The following is a 20755-nucleotide window of genomic DNA, read 5'->3' as shown; positions in this document are numbered from 1 at the left end:
TTTTTGTGATAACCCTTCCCCATGGCCCCGTTATCTGCGGGAAGCGGCCTTGCGGCCGCGGCAAGGCCAGCACAGCAGGGAAGCGTGAGGATGACCCCTGCTTTGGAAAAGCTTTTTCAGTCTGGCTTGGTGGCAATGCACCATATCAATGACATGGTGTTTTTCCACATAACTGGGGACTTCTGGGCATCGCACAAGTAGATTTGGGCTGGGGTGGGCTTATGGGCTGTGAGTTTTGGAGACTGAATAGTCCTCCAAACCTTTGACTTTGATAGAGCCATGAAGTCATCACAGTGGTTTTTGGCTTCCTGCCCCTAGCAGGGTACTCTGGGGTGAGCGAGGGGCATGCCATCAGCTTTCTGACCCTCCAGACATTCATTGCCCTCCCTTCTTACATTAACAACTGTGATTTTGAGTTCTGAGCAGTTCTTCTTTTTAGTAAAGATGTGGGAAAGCTTAGAAACCAGTTGAAAACTGAATGTTTTCTTCAGTAGGTTGGCACTGCATTTCTACTTGGAAATAGATAAATATGAGCTAGGCTTTTATTCTGAGGGCAAGTAAATGCATCATGCACCTCCATGGCTCAGCTTTTCTGAATATGTGAATAAAGCTTTAGCTCAGTTAATAAAAGCATTTGTGCATGTGTGTGTTAACAACAGCATGGAGTTGGTGCAGTTTTCAAACTGTGTAATTGTACTAGGATGACTGATATATTACCATCTAGCCCCCAAGAAAGGAAAGGTCAAGAAGGACACCTTCCTTACCACATTTTTAAATTGATTAGTGCAGTGAGAAGATCCACTGTACTTCTGTAACAGGAAGTGTTACTGATGTGTAAATCAAAGACAAACCAGCAACATTTGCTGGCCTCAAAAAGTGGTGTGGCTTTTGTATACTCATATGCTTGTCCTGGCACATTTTCAAAAATTATAAATAGCTCACTGGGAAGTCCCTGGATAACAAAAATGTACTGCTGTTCCTTGTCATAAATAAACTAATCAGAGATGGCTTGGTCTTGCAACTCTTATTCTTTGGAGGAGTCCTTACTTGTGCACGTAGTTTCAGTGTGTTGGTTCACACGAGGAAAGACTATTTCTGTGGCAATGGGGTGTAGCTGTAGCTGTGTGTCCATCTCTGTGTCTCTAGCAGATCTAATGCTCTCTGGGCTTTATTCTTTCTGAGCAGAGTTTTTCAGCCTTTTCCAAGCTTCTTCCTTTTTAGTTCATCTCCAACTACTTAGACCTTAGGAAGACCAGAGGCCAGACTTGTTTCAGCATTATCCCAGGCAGTGCAGAGTCTCTCTAATGCCACATGCTCTAATACCACTTATTAAAGGACTGGCTGATACCCATCTGAGTGCTACAGAGTATTATGTAGGATCAGAAGATTTCCCCTATCACCTTCAAAGTGAGGGAAACGTAATGGAAGCCCTTTTCTTCCACTAGGGAAGTGAAGAGAATGTGCCATTATTGCTTACTGGATGATGACAAATACTTTTTTTCTGCCAGACAGAGAGAAGTTGTCAGCTACTGAAATGGGGACCTCAAGGTGCATCAGTCAATGGTGCTGTCCTCATTTTTGCTACCTGAGGATCTGGCCTTGAAGAGAAGGGTATCAGCATATTTACTGTATGATCCCATTTTAGCTGTGGACATGTCTGAGATCACCCACAAGAGCAATGTTGGCAAGCATTTTAAATGTGAAAGGGATGAACTTCAGTCTGGAGTAGGACCTTGAGAAAAGAGAGCTTCTTAGAGTAAAGGTCTTGAAAAATGTATGCTTTGAACAGACCTTCCTCCCCACCCTTGACACTGGGTGAAAAAATAAGGAAACCATTTTAAATGAAGTGTTGAGGAGAAAACATGACCATCAAACTCAAATGCTTGCCAACATTGCTCTTGTGGGTGATCTCAGGTGTGAGTACATAGGAAGGGAGGGGAAAAGAAAATTAAAAAAACCCCAAAAACCCAAGCCAACTGGATGTAAGGGATTTTCTGTGATAATTCCTTAGGTCATATTATCATTATTTGGATCCTAACAGTTTGTCTTTAGTTTGACTGTGACAAACTTACACAAAAAAATGTACCCAAATCAAAATGTTAGTGCTTCTCTCTGAATGTAAAATAAATTGAGATCCTTGTTAATAACCAAAAAGGAAAAGAGTCTTCAGTAGGTCTGCTTTATGGAGCTCTACTTCCTTTGGACTAGTTCACCAAAGATAAAAATCTGCCGTTTCTGTTCATGGTGTTGGCTCGACTGAACACGTGAGTAATAATAATCTGTTGCTAGGAGCAAACTTGAGTTTACATCTAGGGGCCTCTATGGAGGGAAAGTCTTTTGAGTCCCGGAGTGAGTAATAAATAATCAGTGACACTTCAAAGAAGGAAAAGTAAAAACAAGCAGTTGGAGATGCCATACAAAGATGTCTGTAATTCCTATTGCAACACCAGTGGAAGGCATGTAACCAACATAATTGGGAAAATATGGGGCATGTGTCTACAAAGGCAAAACCAGTGAAGCAGGGATTTACTAACAGTGGATTATAATATTCAGCAACCTCTAGCTGGCCTTGTTTGCAAGGTATCTGCTGCTTTCAGCTTTGAGGAGCACATACCTGAGCTAATTTCATGCCATATGATTTTTGATGATGGGTTCATGGGGAGGCTTCTGGGGGTACATCTGTGCAGCAAGCTGTGGCATAGTGCAGGAGTTAGCTGTCAACTCAGAGGCTGCAAACGGTCTTACCAGGGATGATCTGGAAATTACACTAACTAGTTTACCTTGTTTCCTAAATAGTGTGCACAGATGTTTTGTACAAGTAACCTTTAACGATTAATGAAACCTGTATTTTATATTTTAACTGTTGTTACATGTTGTTTTGATAATGGTGTCAGTTTCTCTGTAGAGGACCATACTGTATAATTGTCTTTTTTTTTTTTTTTTTTTTTTTAACTTGAGGTAGCTGAAAGACCATATTTGCAAACCATCCTGATCCAAACTGTAATCTTAAGGCTATGAAATCCTTCCTAATGAATCTTCCAAACCCATCTGAGACTTCCTTTTCCTCTTTCTTCTGAGACAGGAATGTCCTTATAAAGACTCTGCTTAAGCAGAGTATCTCTTAAGTCTCATTGGGACTTAAGCCTTACTGGAGACATAGTATTTAAATCAGTGTGATCTAATCTCATGATAAAATCTCTGGAATTATGTATTATTTTCAGGTTAGTTCCTTGGTATTTCTAGTCCACTGCCTGCTCTTACGCTTCACTCTGTCAATGTGTCTATGTCTGTGTGTTAATACCCAGTACATTTTTAAATCTGCTGGCTAATTTCAGCTGAATTTGGGAAAGGAATAGAGATTCCAAGGAATTTAAGTTGAAATTACATTATATGACTGTGCAGATCTGATTTCCACCTGTGTTTTTAGTTACCCATTTTGAGAACAGCTGGAGAGGGAAGGGAATTAGTACTCTGCCAGTACCCACTAAAGGAAAGCCTGGGTTTGAGTCTTATGGGTGCCCTTATCATTGGAGAAGCTTTTGTTGATGGTTGAACCATTTGAGCTGCAGGTTGAGCCCAGGTGGTCAAGAATTTACTACTTTGGAGAACAGCAGTGGAAAGCTTTTCTCTTAAACTGGACATTTGTAATGCACCTTTCTTGTGTGACTCCTCCCATGCTGAAGAAGAGATGAACTCACACAACAGCTTTGGTGCAACTCAAATAAGTTAATCAATAGGAAGCAAACCCATTGGAAATAAGGTCTCAGCATTCCTGGAAACTCTTTGTTTGGCTCTGTGATACTTCATAGGTTATTTCACAGGTTATCCCAAGGTGTAAGCAGTTAAATGCTTTCCTGTGTTAATGACAGATTCTCCAGAAAGAGGGAAGGACAAGGTCATTTTCATCACCTTTGGTTTTATCTCCACTGAAAAGGCATGGTGTCATCTGATAGCATTTGATTGATTTTCAACTAGGTGTATGTATTTCCTAGTTGTCCAATGTTTCATGAAAATGAAGGATTTGGTTTCATTCTGCAGGTTCCTTGAGTTGTCATGAAACAAAATACAGTCATTCTTAACACCTATGTAAAGCATTGCTAAGCAATCTTACCAATATCTTGAGGGTTTTAGATTCTTTAGAGGTTGATATGATATAGTTACACCTACTATGCTTTATTTGGATGAAATTCAGGGTGGGCTGGGAGATAAGGAGGGCAAAGAGACTAGCATATTGTCCCTGTATAATCTCTTCTCAGACAATCTCTACCTTGTACCTTTTAAAGAATACTAATCCTTGCAGGTATGTCCTCCAGCAGTGTGTCTCCCTTTCAAAGCAGCTGTGGAGTCTTCTCTTGGGGCAGGGCAGGGATCAGAGGCAGGGCAAAATGTATGTGTTGTGTTGAATGGTGAACAGAAGCTTTCCAGGAATTTGAAAGTCTTAGCATAAACTTACCTTGAATTAGCTGCACATTATTGTAACCTGCACTGTGGTTTTGTTGAGTGGATTTGTGTGTTTTTAAAAAAATAATTTTAAAAATCCCATCCTTTTGAGAAGGTCTTGATTTGAAAGAAAATAGGAACATCTGTTTTATTATGTATACATGTTCTATGATCATGTGCCATCATTTAAGTTAATTAATTAACAAATTAAGTGACTTAATTAAAGTTAATTAATGCTTTAAAGCTCAGCATACTTTCTGTTTTAAAATCCTGAAAGCTTTATTAACTTCAATTACTTTCATGCTTGAAGATTCGAACTGAGATTGGGGTCTCATCACATGAAGTGCAGTACAAGCACATAGAAGGAGACACTATGTACTGTGTGGTTGCTGTAGCTGGCAAGGAATTCGGGCAGAGAAAGAACAGAGAAAGGTTGAGAATGCATTTTGTTTTATTTATGAAACTTCCATTAATGCTGTTCATGGCTCTTGCATATTTCCCTGTTATTATAGAGGAATTTTAGTGCCAAATCCTATTCCCTTTCTCTGCACTGTGCTCCCAAAGACTTTAGCATTATGCAGGTTAGGCAGACATGACTTGGCTCCACCTGTGTCACCATCTCAAATTTGGATGCACTAAAGTCCAACAGATATTTATGCTGTCACTGTTTGTGGATTTTGTGCTGCTTTTGTGCCTTTTAAAGAAAATCCTTAGTGTTTCATTTAAAAATAGTGGGGGAAAAAAAAAAAGAAAAAGATAATAAACTTGTGTTAAATAGAAAAAGAGCATACATTACCACTGATGTTGAGTTCATGCCCCAGAACTGCAGGAATGTACACACATATGAAGTTCTGGGGATGTCTTGAGTGTAGGTTATGTTGGTGTGGCAATGGTTGGTGTCTATGTGAGTGCTTCTGGTCCTATCGCTCTTGCTTTCCATGGATACCCAATTTGTCTTATGACTTCAAGTCCAAATTCAGGCAGGCTCATTGATTTAACCTGTGGATTGGTTGTTACCCAGTATTTAGTATTTCTTAAACATCTCTGAAGGTCTTCACTTGGAAAAGGAAGGAGTTTCCCAGGAAAGATTGTGTCGCCTTGGGCATAGGCAGAGCTGCTGGGAGAACTGGATTCTTGCTCAGCCCTTGCCCTTGCTCAATGCCTGTGAGATGTTAGCCCTGGCACTTGAACCCTGATTTGTATCATTGGCAGCTAACACTGTGGTTATTCTTTGGCTGTTTGACTTGAGACTCATACTTCTAGCTTGAGAACTGGGGACTTCTGAGAGCTCTCCAGGGTTGGAAGTCCCAAGTGTCTCTTTAATAAAGGCAAGTACTTTGTTGTCTATTTCTGAAAAATTCCAAACTTAAAATCACATAAAGACTTTGTGTCAGTTGCCTGTTTTGAGAGGCTTCATTAGAATCCAGTGTTTAGAAATCTTATTTCCATCCTAACCTCAAGGAATGGGTTATTTATATCATCTTGTTCTTGTGCCTGCCAAAGATCAGATTAATCCTTTTCCTCCTCTTTTTGCTAGGCTAAGCAAGCCACACTCTTGCAAAATATTTTTTTTTGTCTTGTCTTAGATAATCTGGATAGCTCTCATCTTTACCTCTCCTAGGTAGAATTCCCCTCTCTTGAATCTGGTGCCTTGAGTTTTAGCTGTAAGTCATTGGTGACTTGGAGAAACACTGTGTACTCACTGCAGCAATTGGAATCAGTGCTTAGGCCATATATCTGTTTCTCTGGAAAACCAGAGTAAAGTTAGCAACATTTTTCTCCCTGTATTCTCTCTGTGCTTTTGCTTGTCATCAGTAAAATGATGTTCCATGGCAGGGGGTTGGACTAGATGATCTTTAAATGTCTCTCCCAACCCAAACTGTTCTGTGACTCTAAATGTGGTCAATAACCCCTGATCTCACGTAGGTGCTGTAAATGTGAATTGATTGATGTTTGTGAAGTGTTCAGATGCCGGGGTGATAAGTGCTATAGAAAATCTTGTGAGGATTTAATAATCCTGTCATCAGAGCAGCTCTTGGAAGGAGCACAAGGACACACATTGTTCAGAGAGAAGAGAACAAAAATTGAGTAGCTCCTAATTAAACGCCTGTTGTCCTTTCTGTGCAGTGAGGGATACAGGGAGTTAGGAAAAATAGTATATAGTGGAGTTAACAAAGGCTGCCTTGTGATTCATATGCACAAGGGAATGAATGTAACAATGTCTCTGGCATTCCTTAATGTTTTCTTACTCATCTATTCACACCCTTTATTTTGACATATATTTGGTAGATGAGTTATTAATATATAGTGTGTAAATCCCAGTACTTCCGAATAAAAGGTTACAGTTATTTAGGCAACAAAGCTTGTTTAAGGTGAGCTCTTAATTTTCAGCTTTATTTCTTTTTGAATTTGTTTAACTTGTAAATTCTTGATAAAAATGAATCTGTATCTAAGTATCCAGCTTTTCCCACAGTGGCAAATTGAACAATATAACTACTGCAGCTCCAGAAACAATGTTACAGTTTTAAGAAAGATACAGCTTATCATTCACTAAAGTTGCATTGGAGATAAGGGAGGTATCCAGGGAGAGGAAAATGGAGGAATTGGAAAGGGAAAGTCCTTCATGGGGATGAGGAGTAACAAAGGTACCAGCCAGAGTCAGCAGTTGTGATTCTTCTCGTATGATAATGCTTTTTCATCTCATCCTAGTCTTTGGAGATACTGCCTAAATTGTTTCCATTCTGCAGCAATTAGCTGGACAGGAAGAGATATCTGAAAAGTACAAAGATTTAAAGAAAACCTTTGAAGTTTGGCAGCAACAAATCTGCAGAAGGCACTGTGAGCCGTTGTCAACCTGGCTTTCTGAAGGAAAGCAACTGTCTTTCAATTTTCATAATCCTGATACTTTTGTTTTCATGGTATTTTCATGGCAAGACACACTGGGGTCCATGATTTGTGTTGCAGAGTACTGCCAGCCACTGTTAGAAAAGAAGCAAGAGACCAAAACTTGGATTCACACAATATTAACATTTAGTTTATTTTGGCTGAGTTAGGGAAACAGCCTACCAAGGGAAGAAAACCCAAACCAAATATCTCTGCACACACTTGAGCAGCTTTGAAATCATTAGTTTTAATGTAAACTGTACTGATTTTTTTTTTATTTTTTTTTTAATAGTCATTTCAGTTTGGAAATTGATTAAAGAATCTCCATAGGATTTAAGATGGCATCAAAGCAGTCATCTCCCTCAACAGAGGAGCAGGTTTCCTCCGAAATAGATGATCTCTATCTGTCGCTGCAAGGTAAGTTACTATAGGCTTTTTGTGCCTTGTTAATGTAAATTTTTGTCAAAAATCTGTGATTGCACACAAGTTGAAGGGAAGTCTGAGAAACCTGTTAAAACTAGTGTTATGATCAGTGTAGTTACCTCGTGTTTGTGCTTCTTTGCAGATGTTTCTGTGTTTCATGAGGTGCTTCAATAGGGAAATGAAAGATAACAGCTCTCATAGTACTTTCTCATAGTATTTTCAGAGCTGTTACCTTTTTTGGTACAGATATGCTCATTGGTTCTTAAGCTTTGTGACTCAGAATACAGCTTACTGTAAACTGTTTGCAAGGGAACAGCCAGCATGAAAACAGTTATGCCATTTCATTAGTTTTCTTGTTTTCAATTTGCTGACAATTAGTTAGTTGCATTAAACTGTCTCAATGAGGCTATTAAAGTAACTGCAGTACTATTTTATTTGTTTTTCTGTTCTTACTGCTATATGCCCTGCACGTGTAGAAAGATAGCTTGTGGCCAAAACAAGTAGAAAATTTTTGTGGCTTCTAAATAAATTTGTTCCAGGTCAGAGTCTTTCATCCTTATTTGCAATGAGTTTTAGCTTGCTAAGCAGGCACTCGCTGGGTGGTTTTTAATTGTGCCAATTTAGTGGCAGCTACCTGAGCAGTTAAACAATAACGACTGCACAAGAGCTGGCCTCTCAGGTAGGCTTTTTGGGTTTCCCAAAATTGAATTTTCCTCTGTGACAACTTCCAGGGAAGACTGAATTTTCCTTTAAAGATATTAATGAAAACATTCACAGTGGCAATGAAAGAGGCTGGTCTGGGCAGCAGGATTAGCACTGTTGGAAAGCCTGTCTTCGAGGTGTTTAGAGCCTGGTTGATCTAGGACGGGTGGGCTAGGTCATGTTTCCACAGAGCTATTTCTTTTTAGCTCACTTGTAATGAAATTACTATGGTGCTTAGTTGAGAGAAAATATGTTTAAAACAAGTGGTGCAAAAGAATATTCTGCCAAGTCACTTTTACAATCTTTATTTGCACTAATATTGTCATTGAAGCCTTGTGTTTTGATGAGTGAGTGTTAACAGTGGTCTCAAGCCAAACGTCTTTATTGGGGAATTTTCTTCTGTTTTGCTTCAGTATTACGTTTCCAGCAGAGCAAGCAAAAGCTCCCAGCACACAGGAGCTAGTGCGGCTGTTGCTTGAGCCACAGTCAGGCACACATTTGTTGTGCCAGTCAAACAGCCTTCATGAGAAGGACTGAGGTAGCTGTTTTCATGAAACGGGTTTAGAAAACACAGTTAAGCTTTAAGGCTGAGGGTGCTGAGTTAAAGTTCTGTGGGATTTTAGAATAGGGTGCTATTTTGAAATAATATTAATGCTTTTTTATGAAAAGTCAGAATGGTGCTTATGTGTTGAATAACATCAAATCTGGGGCCAAGCTGTATGTTACTGACTGTTGTAAACATCTGGAGACATCCCTTAGTCATGGCATAAGCAATTTTTGTAATGATTAATGATCCAACAAATGGTACAGACTGCATCCTATGTGTGGAACTGTGCGGCTGCAGCATCTGCTCTGGGTCAGACAAGCAAATGGCAGGCAGATTTATGGTAGCAAAGGTGAAAAAAGAATAATAGTATCACTTAAGGAAAAGGGTTTTTTCAATAGTAGGATTCTTAGGATAAGACTTGCAAAGCAACCAGAGACTTTGATTACTTTAAATATTCAGGTTCACCTGGAAAAGTTTTAAAGAAATCTCAGATTCAAGGAATGTCTTCTTATAGCTGTTAGAAAAGCAGTGTACTTTTTTTGATGACTAAAGATGGATGTAAAACTGATTAGTGAGGAGGTTGCTACCTAGTAGCTCTAATTATTATAGGAATCCTATTAATGCCAGTGGCTTAATATTGTAAAAACCTGCTTTAGCCGAGTTTTTCTTAGCGGATTTTTAGTTAGTTCAAGGATGAACATTCACTTCCTAAATAGTGTTCGGCCTAGAAGATACAGTAAGGAAAGTCAGTGGAAAATAGGTAAAAATGTAACTTTGTTTCTGTGCACCTTTCAGCTAAATATTTTAAGGACATTTAGTGAAGCTTGAGAAACATGAATAAAATAGGTAAAGAAATTAAAGCAGTGTGGTTTTCTAATGTTCCCATCTCCAGGCATTTTCAAATGATGACGCTAGTCACAAAATCAAAAAGCTGCAAGAATAGAAACACTGAAGTCTTTTCAGATTTAGATATAAAGCTATTTAACCCCTTCCAGTTTCCTCAGTGGTCTCTACAAAGAAGAAAGTAATGGTTACCACCCTCCTTCCCTGCCAAGAGAAGTGAAATTGCTATGAACTTGCATTATGTCAGGACTTTTTCTCTTCTGTTCTTTTTCCCTCCCCTCTTTCCTAGTTGTTACAATAAAACTAGGTCAGAATAAGTTCAACATCATCTGTGCCCTTTCCCCCACCTCCTCTCTGCTTTTTCTCAGTTTTCTGATGCAGCACAACTTAGAGCAGCTGCAAAGCTGTTTTGTGTCCTTGCACAGCCACATACAAGTGAAAAGCTTGGAGCTGGATCTATTACAGTTATAGCCTATGGGGAAATATTTGAGGGAAGGGTTTCTCCTGCCAGGCAGGCTGCAGACATTTTGGTGAACAGACGATACTTGCTAGGGAGATTGTTGCAGCGTGTGAACCGTATTTGAAACTTGAAGTAATTTTTGCTGCAGCTGTGGAGAGAGCAGGCAGGAGCTTGGGTCTTGGCTGGCAGTGAGCACAGGAGGAATAATGCTGGAGCCCTGTCCTGTCACCTCCTCCCATAGCTTCATTCCCATCATTGCAGCATGGGCTGGCCCCGTAGAGGGGTCCAGCCTGGCACTCAGCCTTCTGTAAATGAAAGAGTCACAGTTGGGGTCCAAAATTGTTTAGAGCAACCTGAAATGTTGGAGGCTTGTCCCTTCCTTCGGTGGGAGAAGGGCTTCATGGCAATGTTTTGAGGATTGCTGGAGATATGACCACTCTTTGCTGATGATCCTGAGTATGGGATTGCAGCAAAGGGAATGTGCAGCCATTTGAGGATGTGTGGCTGCACCAGAAACTGAATGGGTTTTGTGCTGCTCTGAAGTGGGAATATTTTTTACTTTTGGGATGTAAATCTGCTTACCTGTGGGAGAATCCAACCTCCACTTTTCCTCCCATGCACAAATCCTTCCACAGCAAACAGTCCCTGTGTGTGGCATTTCCCACCAAGCCTGTGCAGAACTCTGATTTCCCTTTTCTCTCCATGCTTGATGAACTAATTCAGACACAACAGAATGTGTTTTAGCTCTCAGAGTTTAGGACAAATACCTGTTTTATGCCCTGCTTATGCTGGCTGGTGCCTGGGTGAGGAGCTGTTCCTTTAACTGCATGGCTTTGTGACATGTGATGGGGCTGGTGGCATTGGAGAAGCAACTGACACATGAGACTGCCTAAAAAAGAAACAGTCATGGGTATTTCTGTCTGTTTCACATGCCTAATGAAAAAAATAGATTATATAGTTGCATAAATGTGTTTGCTGCTAGAAAAATTTCAATTTATGAAAGGCATTATCAGGTGCATAACTGGTTAAAAACTGGCATTAATTGCCTAAGAAGTGGGTGGCTTCTGGGTCACCTATATGGGGCACTGAAGGCCACTTATGTCCAAATCCCCCCTTCACTGTGGATTTTCTTTAACATACTAGAAAAGCCACTTAAGCCCTTATCTTAAAAGTATGTTGATATCTAAATTATGTGACTTAATACTTTTAAGAATTTAACCTGCAGCCTCTGTCTACACTCCCAAGTACTGCAGTGCCTCACTTCACAGGCTGTTGTTGCAGTGAAGGCAGTGGTGATTTAGAACTACTCCAGGATCCTGGCAATGAAAAGAGCAAAAGTGTTTAAGAAAGCCAGGAGTGCAAAACTCGGTGTGATCAGGCTTCCTGAGTTAAGCAGCACTTCTGGTAAACTGCATAAATTGCTTTCAAAAGAAAAAGGAGGTTGAAAGGAATAGCGCAGAAAGGAAAGTTTCCACTTGCTGCATAGATATGGTTATAGTTAATTAGTTAATATTTATGTGATATTTGGATTTGAAAATACTCATTCCTGTAGAAATATTTTCATCATCTTCATTGAGCTTTGGATAAGCTCCTTAATGTTAACAAAAAATACTGTGTTTGTTTTTCATTGCTTAACACCATGTTGCTGAAATAACTCTTCTCCCTGCTTTCCTGTCCGCAGAAAATGAAACTCTGTTACTGGGTGGAAGGAAAGGGACTATATAAAGGGCTGAGGGAGGAATTGCTCACCCTGTCCCTGGTTTGACAAGTATTTAAAGTATTTAACTGTTGTTCTGATTGTTCCTATCATTTACAGCATGTACCTGCTTGGTTTTTTAGTTCAAACCAGCAGTGCTGCTTTGAAGGAGGTTTCCCAGTTATCCCTGATGACCATGCTTTGGTTCATATTGCTGAGCTGTGAGGGAGTGTGGAAATGATTGTTTTTAATGAAGCTGAAATAAATGCCCCAAGAAAGTACGATGGCTGTCTGTGGGCGTTCAGGCTAGTACTAGACCAACACAACCTTTTTTCCATATACATGTGGTGGATACACTACATCCTGAACACCAGCTCTTATGAGCTGCTGGTCTGTTCCTCGTGAGCTGCACTGCTTGCTACTGTAGATGTAGCCTCAGGTGACCTGAATGGTGAAAGGGAGACATAAAAATGTCATACAAAAGAGGTAATTCTTTGTGGTGAAACAGAAATTGGAGGCTGACAGACAGGCTCGTGTTCATTAGTTTCAAAAAATTGTGTTTTGTTTTGGTTTTTTTTTTTTTTTTTTTTAACAAAAAAGCCACACAGCTGTAGATGCACTGGTTCTTGCAATAGAGAAAAGCTCTTTGCTGTTTGGTGACATTATTTGGTGAGTGTGGAAAGACAGGCTGTCTGTTCTGCTGTAGTTTGCTTCCCCCAGCTCCCTGCTGAGGGAGGAGATGATGCTTTCCCTGGAGCTGCTGGCTCTGGACTTGGGAAAAGAAGGCTGAAAAGACAGGAGTGGAGATTAATTTTGAATCTGGCTTTTCTGTATCACCATTAAAGGAAGGCTGCTTTTACATGGCTGGTGGTGCCCCTGGGAGAATTCAGCACTGCTGTGGTCCCTGCTGTGTCCCCATGCTCCAGCCCTTAATGATTAATCTGGTTTGTAGCACTTGTTGATAGCTCATTACTGGATAAAACAGTCATTGTCCAGCAGTGTTTATTGATTTTCAGCTAGCCTATGTGACACATTGCTTCTATGTGTTATTCCTCCCTAAACAGTTGTTCTGAAGATCAGCTTTAAAACACAGGATGAAATGTGATAGATTTTGGGTGTTTTCAGTTCAGCAACCTCAGTGAGTTTTTGCCCAAAGTAAAGAAAATGATCAGTTTTTTTCTGATAGCTTTTTTATTCTGGGTCAGTGACATTTGGAAACTAGGGCAAGAGAAAACCAAGGTCACTTAGAGCCCTAGAAAAAGGCCTAACAAAGAATCCATTCATCCTCATAAAAATAAAAATCTGTATTAATTAACCACGTGGTAGAGATAAGAATTTGGGAGCTTGATTAAATCATTAGCGCTTCTGAGCAGTAGAGTTGGAGGGGAGCTGGGAGGGAAAACATACTCAGCCTGAAAATTGCAGTACAATTTCCCTCCACGGGGCTAGAAGCACATCTGTACTGAGCTCTGTTTCCTGGATGGAAGCAGAGGGATTGCTGCACTACAGTCCAGGGAAATATTGACGAGCATGCAGTTTTATTATTAATTCAGGAGGAGATTTTATTATTGTTATTTATTTGGGTAGGAAAATAAGCCACATTGCAGCTGAGGTAGCAGCTGCTTGGAAGGTAGCCTTGGTTGGTTGCACTGGGCAGAGGCTGTAGCTTGGAGAGGGTATAAGGTGTGCTTAGGTGTGTGCAGTGAAATAATCACCTTGTGCTTTCACCAGGTGACACATTTGCCTGAGAGCTGCCCACGTGAATCAACACTTGCAGTATCTGGCCCACATTGCATAATGAACACGTTAATCTGGAGGGATTGAAACAAAACAAGACCGAACATCCCCATTTTAACCATATTTTTGTAACCAACCCCAAAAGCAAGTTTTCCAAGTCAGTAGCAGTAGTGTGTGTTTGGCAAAAGCTACAGCTGGAAGAGGCGTCAGGCAAAGTAGCTAATATTTGCTTTCTGTCCCTTTTCAAGTGCCAGCAATACCAGCCTTGCCTGCCTGATAAAATTAAGCACAGCTACTCAATAATGACTCGTTAGGTAATGGAACGGCACCCGCAGAGGTATTCAACCAAAGGGTGTGGTTGGGTCCTGTGCTAACATGAAGCCAATATCTCCCTGCTATTTATGTCCTTCTCGTGAGCGTTGTGACATTGCCTGGTCCGTGTGGCATGTTTGCACTTTCTGTTTTTCCAAACAAAACTGAGTTTGGAGATTCCATTTTTGTCGGCGTCTTTAAGACTGCCCTCATCTTACTGCCCATCACAATCTCTGTGGTATTTTAAGAAAGCATAAACAATGCAGCAAGCAGGAGAAACTGACTGTTTCATGCTCTGACAGGATCATAGTATTGCAGGTTAGAGGAGGACTGTTGAAAGATGTATTAGCTCCAGGATGCAAAACAGCCCTTGATGCACGTAATGCATGAATTTTTTTCTCACTGCTCACCCACCTAGTGAAGCAGAAGAAAGTCTGTGGGTCAGGTGGTGGGGTCAGGAGCAGAAGGCTGCATTATTCTGTGGTGCCTTGCTCTGCTTTGTGAGCTAATGAAGCTCTGGGGTTTGTGTTTGCCAAATTCTCAGAGCGCAATAAAGTGTGGGACATTTTCCTCTGAGTGGCATTTTCATGGGCAGTGCAGTGAGGATTTTTTTTCTCCCCAAGGACTTGATATTTTTGGTATCTTTCATTCTGCCCAGCCTACAAAAACATGCATATCTATTGCTGAGTAGTCTTGCACTTGTGTTATGATGTCAAACTTGCCTTCACATTAGTCCTTTGTGCAAGAGCATGCTTTCAGGGGCAGAAGAGATTGTACACTCTCAGCCCATCTCCCAGATTTGTTTCTTCTTGCAAGCTGGTGGCCTGGTCAGAGTCTCTTTCTGCCTCTCCCATGGGATGGGAGGATTTACACCAGCTGGGAAGTGGGCAACGAGTACCTTGTAGCTTCCTTGCCCACCATCTCCCACCAGGCCTGGGCCATACACACTTCCCTACCGCCCACTGCTCCTCAGGGAGCTGCACGGGGGCCATGGTACAGGACATGCAGCATCATCTCCCATCCCATCTGTATCCCTGTAGGCTCCAAGCCTCTGTGTCATCATGACCCAAAGCCTCATCCTTATGGCAGCCTTCCAGTACCTGAAGGAGGCCTACAAGAAAGCTGTGGAGGGACTCATTATAAGGGCATGTAGTGATAGGACAAGGGGTAATGGCTTTAAACTGAAAGAGAGAATATTTAAGTCAGACATGAGGAAGAAATTCTTTCCTGTGAAATTGGTGAGACTGGCACAGGTTGCCCAGGGAAGCTGTGGCTGCCCCATCCCTGGAAGTGTTCAAGGCCAAGTTGGATGGGGCTTGGAGCAACCTGGTCTGGTGGGAGGTGTCCCTGCCCATGATGGGGGGTCGGAACTAGATGATCTTGAAGGTCCCTTCCAACCCAAACCATTCTACAATTCTATGATTCTCTGCTCTGGGCTGCCTGACACAGCCCCTCCTTCTGCCCAGGAGCATTTTGGGCCAACCCTGGGGGTGGCTGCCTGTAGCCATGCAGGGAGAGTCTGGCATTGGCCTCAGAGGGGAGGGCTGGGACAGCCATGCACTGGCACAGGCCAAATATAGTGGTTTGGGTGATGAAAATGTCCATTCTCCTAACTGTATGATCTGAAGTGAGGGGTTGACAGCCCTTCCACAGCTCCAGGCAGGCCCCTTGTGGGAGTAGTACTGCTTTTTAACCATTTTTTTGGGAAGCCAACCCATAGCAGTCACAGCTGTTGTGGAAAGGGAGAGAAAAAGGAGTTTGTGTTCACACCTGCTTCCATGAGCTGTGGGCATGGCTGCTGGTGGCACCACGGGCACAGCAATGAGGCCTGAAAGCTGTGATCTCAGGGTCTAGCACCTCCTGCTTCTGCCTCAGACCTGCGAACAGAGATGTATAATTTTGGTGGTGGTGTGTCTTGGGAATGGGGTGTTTTTTGTAAGAGGGTATGGGCTGGGATGTTGTGTGATCTGCTGGCCATGACTAGGGACAGGGCTGGGGGGCTGGTCTGTCTGCCTCTGGTGCTCTGCCCATGACCTGTTTCACCTTTTGGGGAAACTAGACTTGTCTTCATTTCTGGTACCCACAAGCCGTGGAGAAAGGCTTTCTCCTCTCTTGTTCTCCGCTTTGATGTGAGAAGTGGTTTAAATATTCTGATTTTTGAAACACAGGCTTGAACAATTTCCTGTCCCCCTCCACAACCAGCAGTGGTTTATCACTGCATACCAGCCTGCAGGACCTGGGTGAAGAGCTGAATCTCTCTGTGACCAGGTCATGCTTTGGGTCCCACTTCACCATTTTGTACTAGAGCACAAGTTCAAGCACTTTCTTCTTCCTTCCACTTATTTTAAGGCCCCATGTGCCCCTGTTTGGCCAGATTAAAGGTCTGCATTTCCCAGGGAGCGCCCAACGCTGCAAAGGATGCTGTTAAGGGTATATTCCCCAATGACAGTGTAATAAGTCTCCACAGCCTTCAGTTTGGCAAGACATCCTGTTGTGTGCTTCATGTACAGGTTTGCATTTATCACCTAACCTCAGCCTCCCTCCTGGCCTCATCACCCAACCCATGCACAGATTTTCCCCAGTTTCAAGATGGATCTTGTACTGACATTTGCTCTGAGTCTTTCAAGGAGTATTTACAAATATATGGAGTTCCTAGACACATTGCCCTGTAGGATTGTGTGTTCATGCTGCTGGTTGCATTTGTTGAGCTTTTGGGAAAACCTTCATTAGTTGCTCTTTGCTGCATCCAGTAGAAGTATGCTTGATGGTTTTAGAGATCCTTGCAGTATTTTCTCTGCAAGCAGGAAAACATCAGCACTAAAGTAAGAATTGGGAAGGACTAATATTAAATTGTATATTAACGTCTGAAAAAACAAACCTTAGGTTTGAGACTGATGCTGTGTATCTTTTTAAGACAGAGAAATAAAACCAGATCATTTTTTCCATTAAAGATTTTTTTCTTTTCTTCCCCAGTGCAGCGAGAGTTTACACAGAAGAAGACCTTCACTAGCTGGATAAATTCCATATTGGCCAAGGTAAGAAGGGGATTCTTTAGGAAAGACATGCTTTTTGCCCTTTTGATTTGGACATGCTGTATGGAGATTAATTTTTTTCAGGAATAAACAAAATTGATAGAAGATTTTTAGGTACTGCCTGGAAAAAAAGTAGCCCCTGGAAAGCATTTGTTTAATAGTTGTAACAGCATTGTACTGGTGATTGTCCAAGAACATTTACAAGAGATAGTTTGTAACTAGATGACCTGCTGATGTGGTAAAACGTGTTTGTGTTGTCGAGAAGTGGGTAAAAAGAATGAGGATTTAGTTATTCAGCTCTCTAGTCAAATTTATACTCAGGGTAGATTAAGAAGTGAAAATATGAATTAACTGCTTCTCTGAATTTCCTTTTTTTCGAAGTTTTGGGTTTTTTTTGCCACATACTCATTGAAAAGTGTAAATATTTGTAAAGAAGGCCTTCCATAACCCTTATAAAGCTCAGGGGCAGGACAAGGGGGAACAACAAACACAATAATGGGTGAGAATAAGCAAGATATGGCTGATTGGATGCAGGATTTATATTGTAGCTTACTGAAAAAAAAAAAAAAGGACGCCAAACATTTTTTGAACAGTAATCTGTGATGTTCTATAGCACGTTGAATTCAAAATGATGAAAGACAATGTGACAAGCATTGAAATTTATTTTGCAGCATACACCTCCTTCTGTTATCTCAGATCTGTATACAGACATACAGCAAGGACATTTGCTTTTGGATCTCTTGGAAGTGCTTTCAGGTCAACATCTGGTAAGACAGAGTAATAAAAATATTACCTCAAATCACATCTAGCAAAATTTTCTGGATATGCTTAATTGTAAGCCTATAAATGGTCCCTCTGGAGTCACAGAGCTATTTACAAGTAACTTATTCTTACACCACTGACACTGAAATGAGTTGATCTGGAGTAATGTGTGAATCTTTGCAGGTTTTCCCTTAGCAAAATATAAAATAAAATTAACTTTTACAAGTGAGGATGTAACCTGTTCTTTTTGCTTCACAGCCACGGGAAAAAGGATTTAATACCTTCCAGTGCAGAAGCAACATAGAAAATGCTTTGACATTTTTAAAGAGCAGATCAGTGAGTATTAACTTCAAAATTCACAACTAAAGCCAGTTTAGCTGATGGAATATTTTCTTTGTTAACAATGATCCTTTTTTTCCCCCCTAGCTCAAGCTCATAAATATTCATGTCACTGACATTATTGAAGGAAAACCTTCCATTGTGCTTGGCCTAATTTGGACAATTATATTTCATTTTCATGTAAGTATTTCAGCGATGTAAGAGAGTTTTAGTATGAGGGAAAAAGCACCAAAAAATTTATTGGCTTACATGGTTGCCAAAGGAGAGGAATTAGTACAAAGCAGAAGATTATTTCCTGGCATCTGGAAGTGATGCTCAGGGAGAAGATGCACCAGTGCCTCTTCCCTGTGTCTCTGAGCAGCTGGCTGCGACTGATGGCAAGGAAAAATATTGAGCTTTTTTTCCAAGTAACCAGTTAAAAAGTAGGCTAAACTTTGCCAGTCTGTTTAAGGCCTGTAACAATAAAGCTCCAAATAGAGCAGGTAGTGAGAAGTGGCTCACATCCATCTCCCTGAGGCAGTCCCCCTCTTCAGTGTTAGCTGTGCTCACAGTATGTCATTCTAGTTATTACTTTTTTCAGTACCAGGTACCTGAAATAACATGAAGACTGTTGTGATTGTTTCCTATACAAGATACTGAGCATGCCTCTTGTGTGGCATGAGGTTCTAGGGAGGAGGAGTGTTTGAAATCACAGAGCCCTGTTCTAGGACTGTAGGGGATGATGGAGTCAAACTGTCTTCTAGCAAGGGCCCAGCAGTGAATTAACCAAGGTGCATGGGGGGTTAACTAGGCAGTGAGGCTCAGGAGAGTGCCAAGAATCAAAGTTATTTAGCAGTGTTAGATGTTTTTTGGGGAAGGTACTTTGGTGCTGAAAGGTTCTGTGCTGCACGTATCTGTATGCATTATCTTTTCACTTAAACCAAGCTTCTCTAGCCAAATGTAGCCCTCTGAGTTCTGTTGAGTAGGTTTTCCTGTACTCTGAGTGAGCAGGCAAACCCTAAGCATGCCTAATACATGACACTGTTGACAGCAGAAAACACAGCTGCCACCAGCTGCTTTCACTGGCAGGAGGCATAGAAAAGCTCATTGAGTGAGAAGGTCCCTTGATACCAGTGCTGGTACCCATAGTATAACTTGGAAGTCTTTGTGAATATTTCCTGCCCAAAAAATCACCTCAAGATGGGAATTCAGCATGAAATAGTTTGTCTTGAACAGATAGAACCCTCTGATTGGATCTTTGGGGGTAGGGAACTACTATTACACCTGTGTTTGAGTCCTTCTCTTTGGGTTTCTGCTGTTGATGTCTTGGTAATTTTTCACTCAAACCTGATTAACTCTCCCATCATCTCTGACAGATTGAAGAACTTGCCAGGACACTTGCCTGTGCTTACAATCAGCCCTCGCTTGATTGTTCAAGTGCTGTTGACTCCTCTCCAAAGGCAAGTCGATCAGCTAAAAAAAGTGCTAAAATTAAGGAACGGTGGAAGATGTCAGCTACAAAGGCTCTTTTGTTGTGGGCAAAAGAACAATGTTCACTGTAAGTTCCATCCAAGACTTATAAACAGTATGTTACATGTTGTATTTGCTGCTTTCCTCTAAATCTGGTGATTTTTTCCCATTTAAAAAAAAAATTACTTAGTGACAACTTAGCAGAAAATCCTTTGGATTTCAGATGTTGTTACCAGTACATTTAGCATCAGTCAGGCCCTAAATGTTTTGGCATGAGCCCTTTAAATCGAATGACATGAAGCTAATCCGACTAACAAAATACCACAATATAAATTGAGCTGCTTGGCTTTTTGCTTTTAGGGGCTTCTGTGTTGATGTCCAGTGATACGCTTGTAGGGTTTAATAGTTTTAATCCCCACGGTTGGCTCTGGCTAACAAAGTTTCAATAATGATTTTTTTTTTGTTTGTAAGTGGAAAATGTAGGTTTTCTAGGATTCCCACATCTCGTGTTTTTCTGTCAAAATGCTGCATGATCCCTGAGAAGAACCCTAGCCCTAGAGGTCCTAGTCCCCAAGTCTAACAAGATGTTTGCTTATGCTTGATGTACAGACAGCTCTGTTGATTTCAGTGGGAGTATTTGCCATGCATAGCCTAGAGCAGTTACAGGTATTCCTTGCAAGGGACAAGCTTTACACTTTCTTCAGGGGCTACTCATTCACTCCAGGACATATCAAATATGTTTTTTAAATAGTGTCAGCCCTTTCTTTCCAGCTTTTTGGTTGGTTTATGTTCTAATAACATTCTGATAATATTCCCTGTTGCTAATAGGAGATAAAGGCACATCAGCACATTAGACTTTCTGCTGGGAGAATGTTTTCAGGCACCTTTTAGCTGTGTTTTATCAGGACAAGATTGGCTGGCTTGTAACAACCAGCTCTCTGTCCATTGCTGTCTGTTTTATAGCATCCTTTTTTAATTGTGATTACATACTGAGTGGTTTTGTTATCAGTGAATCCTATAGTTTTTGGTAAAAGATGAAATCTTCTGAGTCCTGGCTCGTTGTTTTGTACCTAAATTTGATCACCTGAAACCCCACATCTTTTCCGTGCTGTAACATACTGGTAACACAT

The 20755-nt window shown here is 41.1% G+C and overlaps 1 protein-coding gene across 2 annotated transcripts in view; it reads left to right on the top strand.

Annotated features, from left to right (window-relative positions):
- The window catches only part of SYNE2 (spectrin repeat containing nuclear envelope protein 2), a 181463-nt gene that overhangs the window by 10149 nt on the left and 150559 nt on the right, over positions 1–20755 (top strand). For both annotated transcript variants that reach the window (XM_051621370.1, XM_051621368.1), the window contains exons 2-7: positions 7616–7740; positions 17017–17078; positions 17747–17842; positions 18096–18173; positions 18264–18356; positions 19532–19713. In XM_051621370.1, coding sequence (XP_051477330.1) covers positions 7662–7740; positions 17017–17078; positions 17747–17842; positions 18096–18173; positions 18264–18356; positions 19532–19713 — 590 coding nt within the window. In that variant the 5' untranslated portion in view covers positions 7616–7661. The remainder of the gene's footprint in view (positions 1–7615; positions 7741–17016; positions 17079–17746; positions 17843–18095; positions 18174–18263; positions 18357–19531; positions 19714–20755) is intronic.

The sequence above is a fragment of the Apus apus genome, chromosome 5, assembly GCF_020740795.1.
Source record: "Apus apus isolate bApuApu2 chromosome 5, bApuApu2.pri.cur, whole genome shotgun sequence".
Lineage (NCBI taxonomy): Eukaryota > Metazoa > Chordata > Aves > Apodiformes > Apodidae > Apus > Apus apus.
The sequence above is the reverse complement of the archived record's forward strand: the minus strand, read 5'-3'. Positions and strand labels throughout refer to the sequence as shown.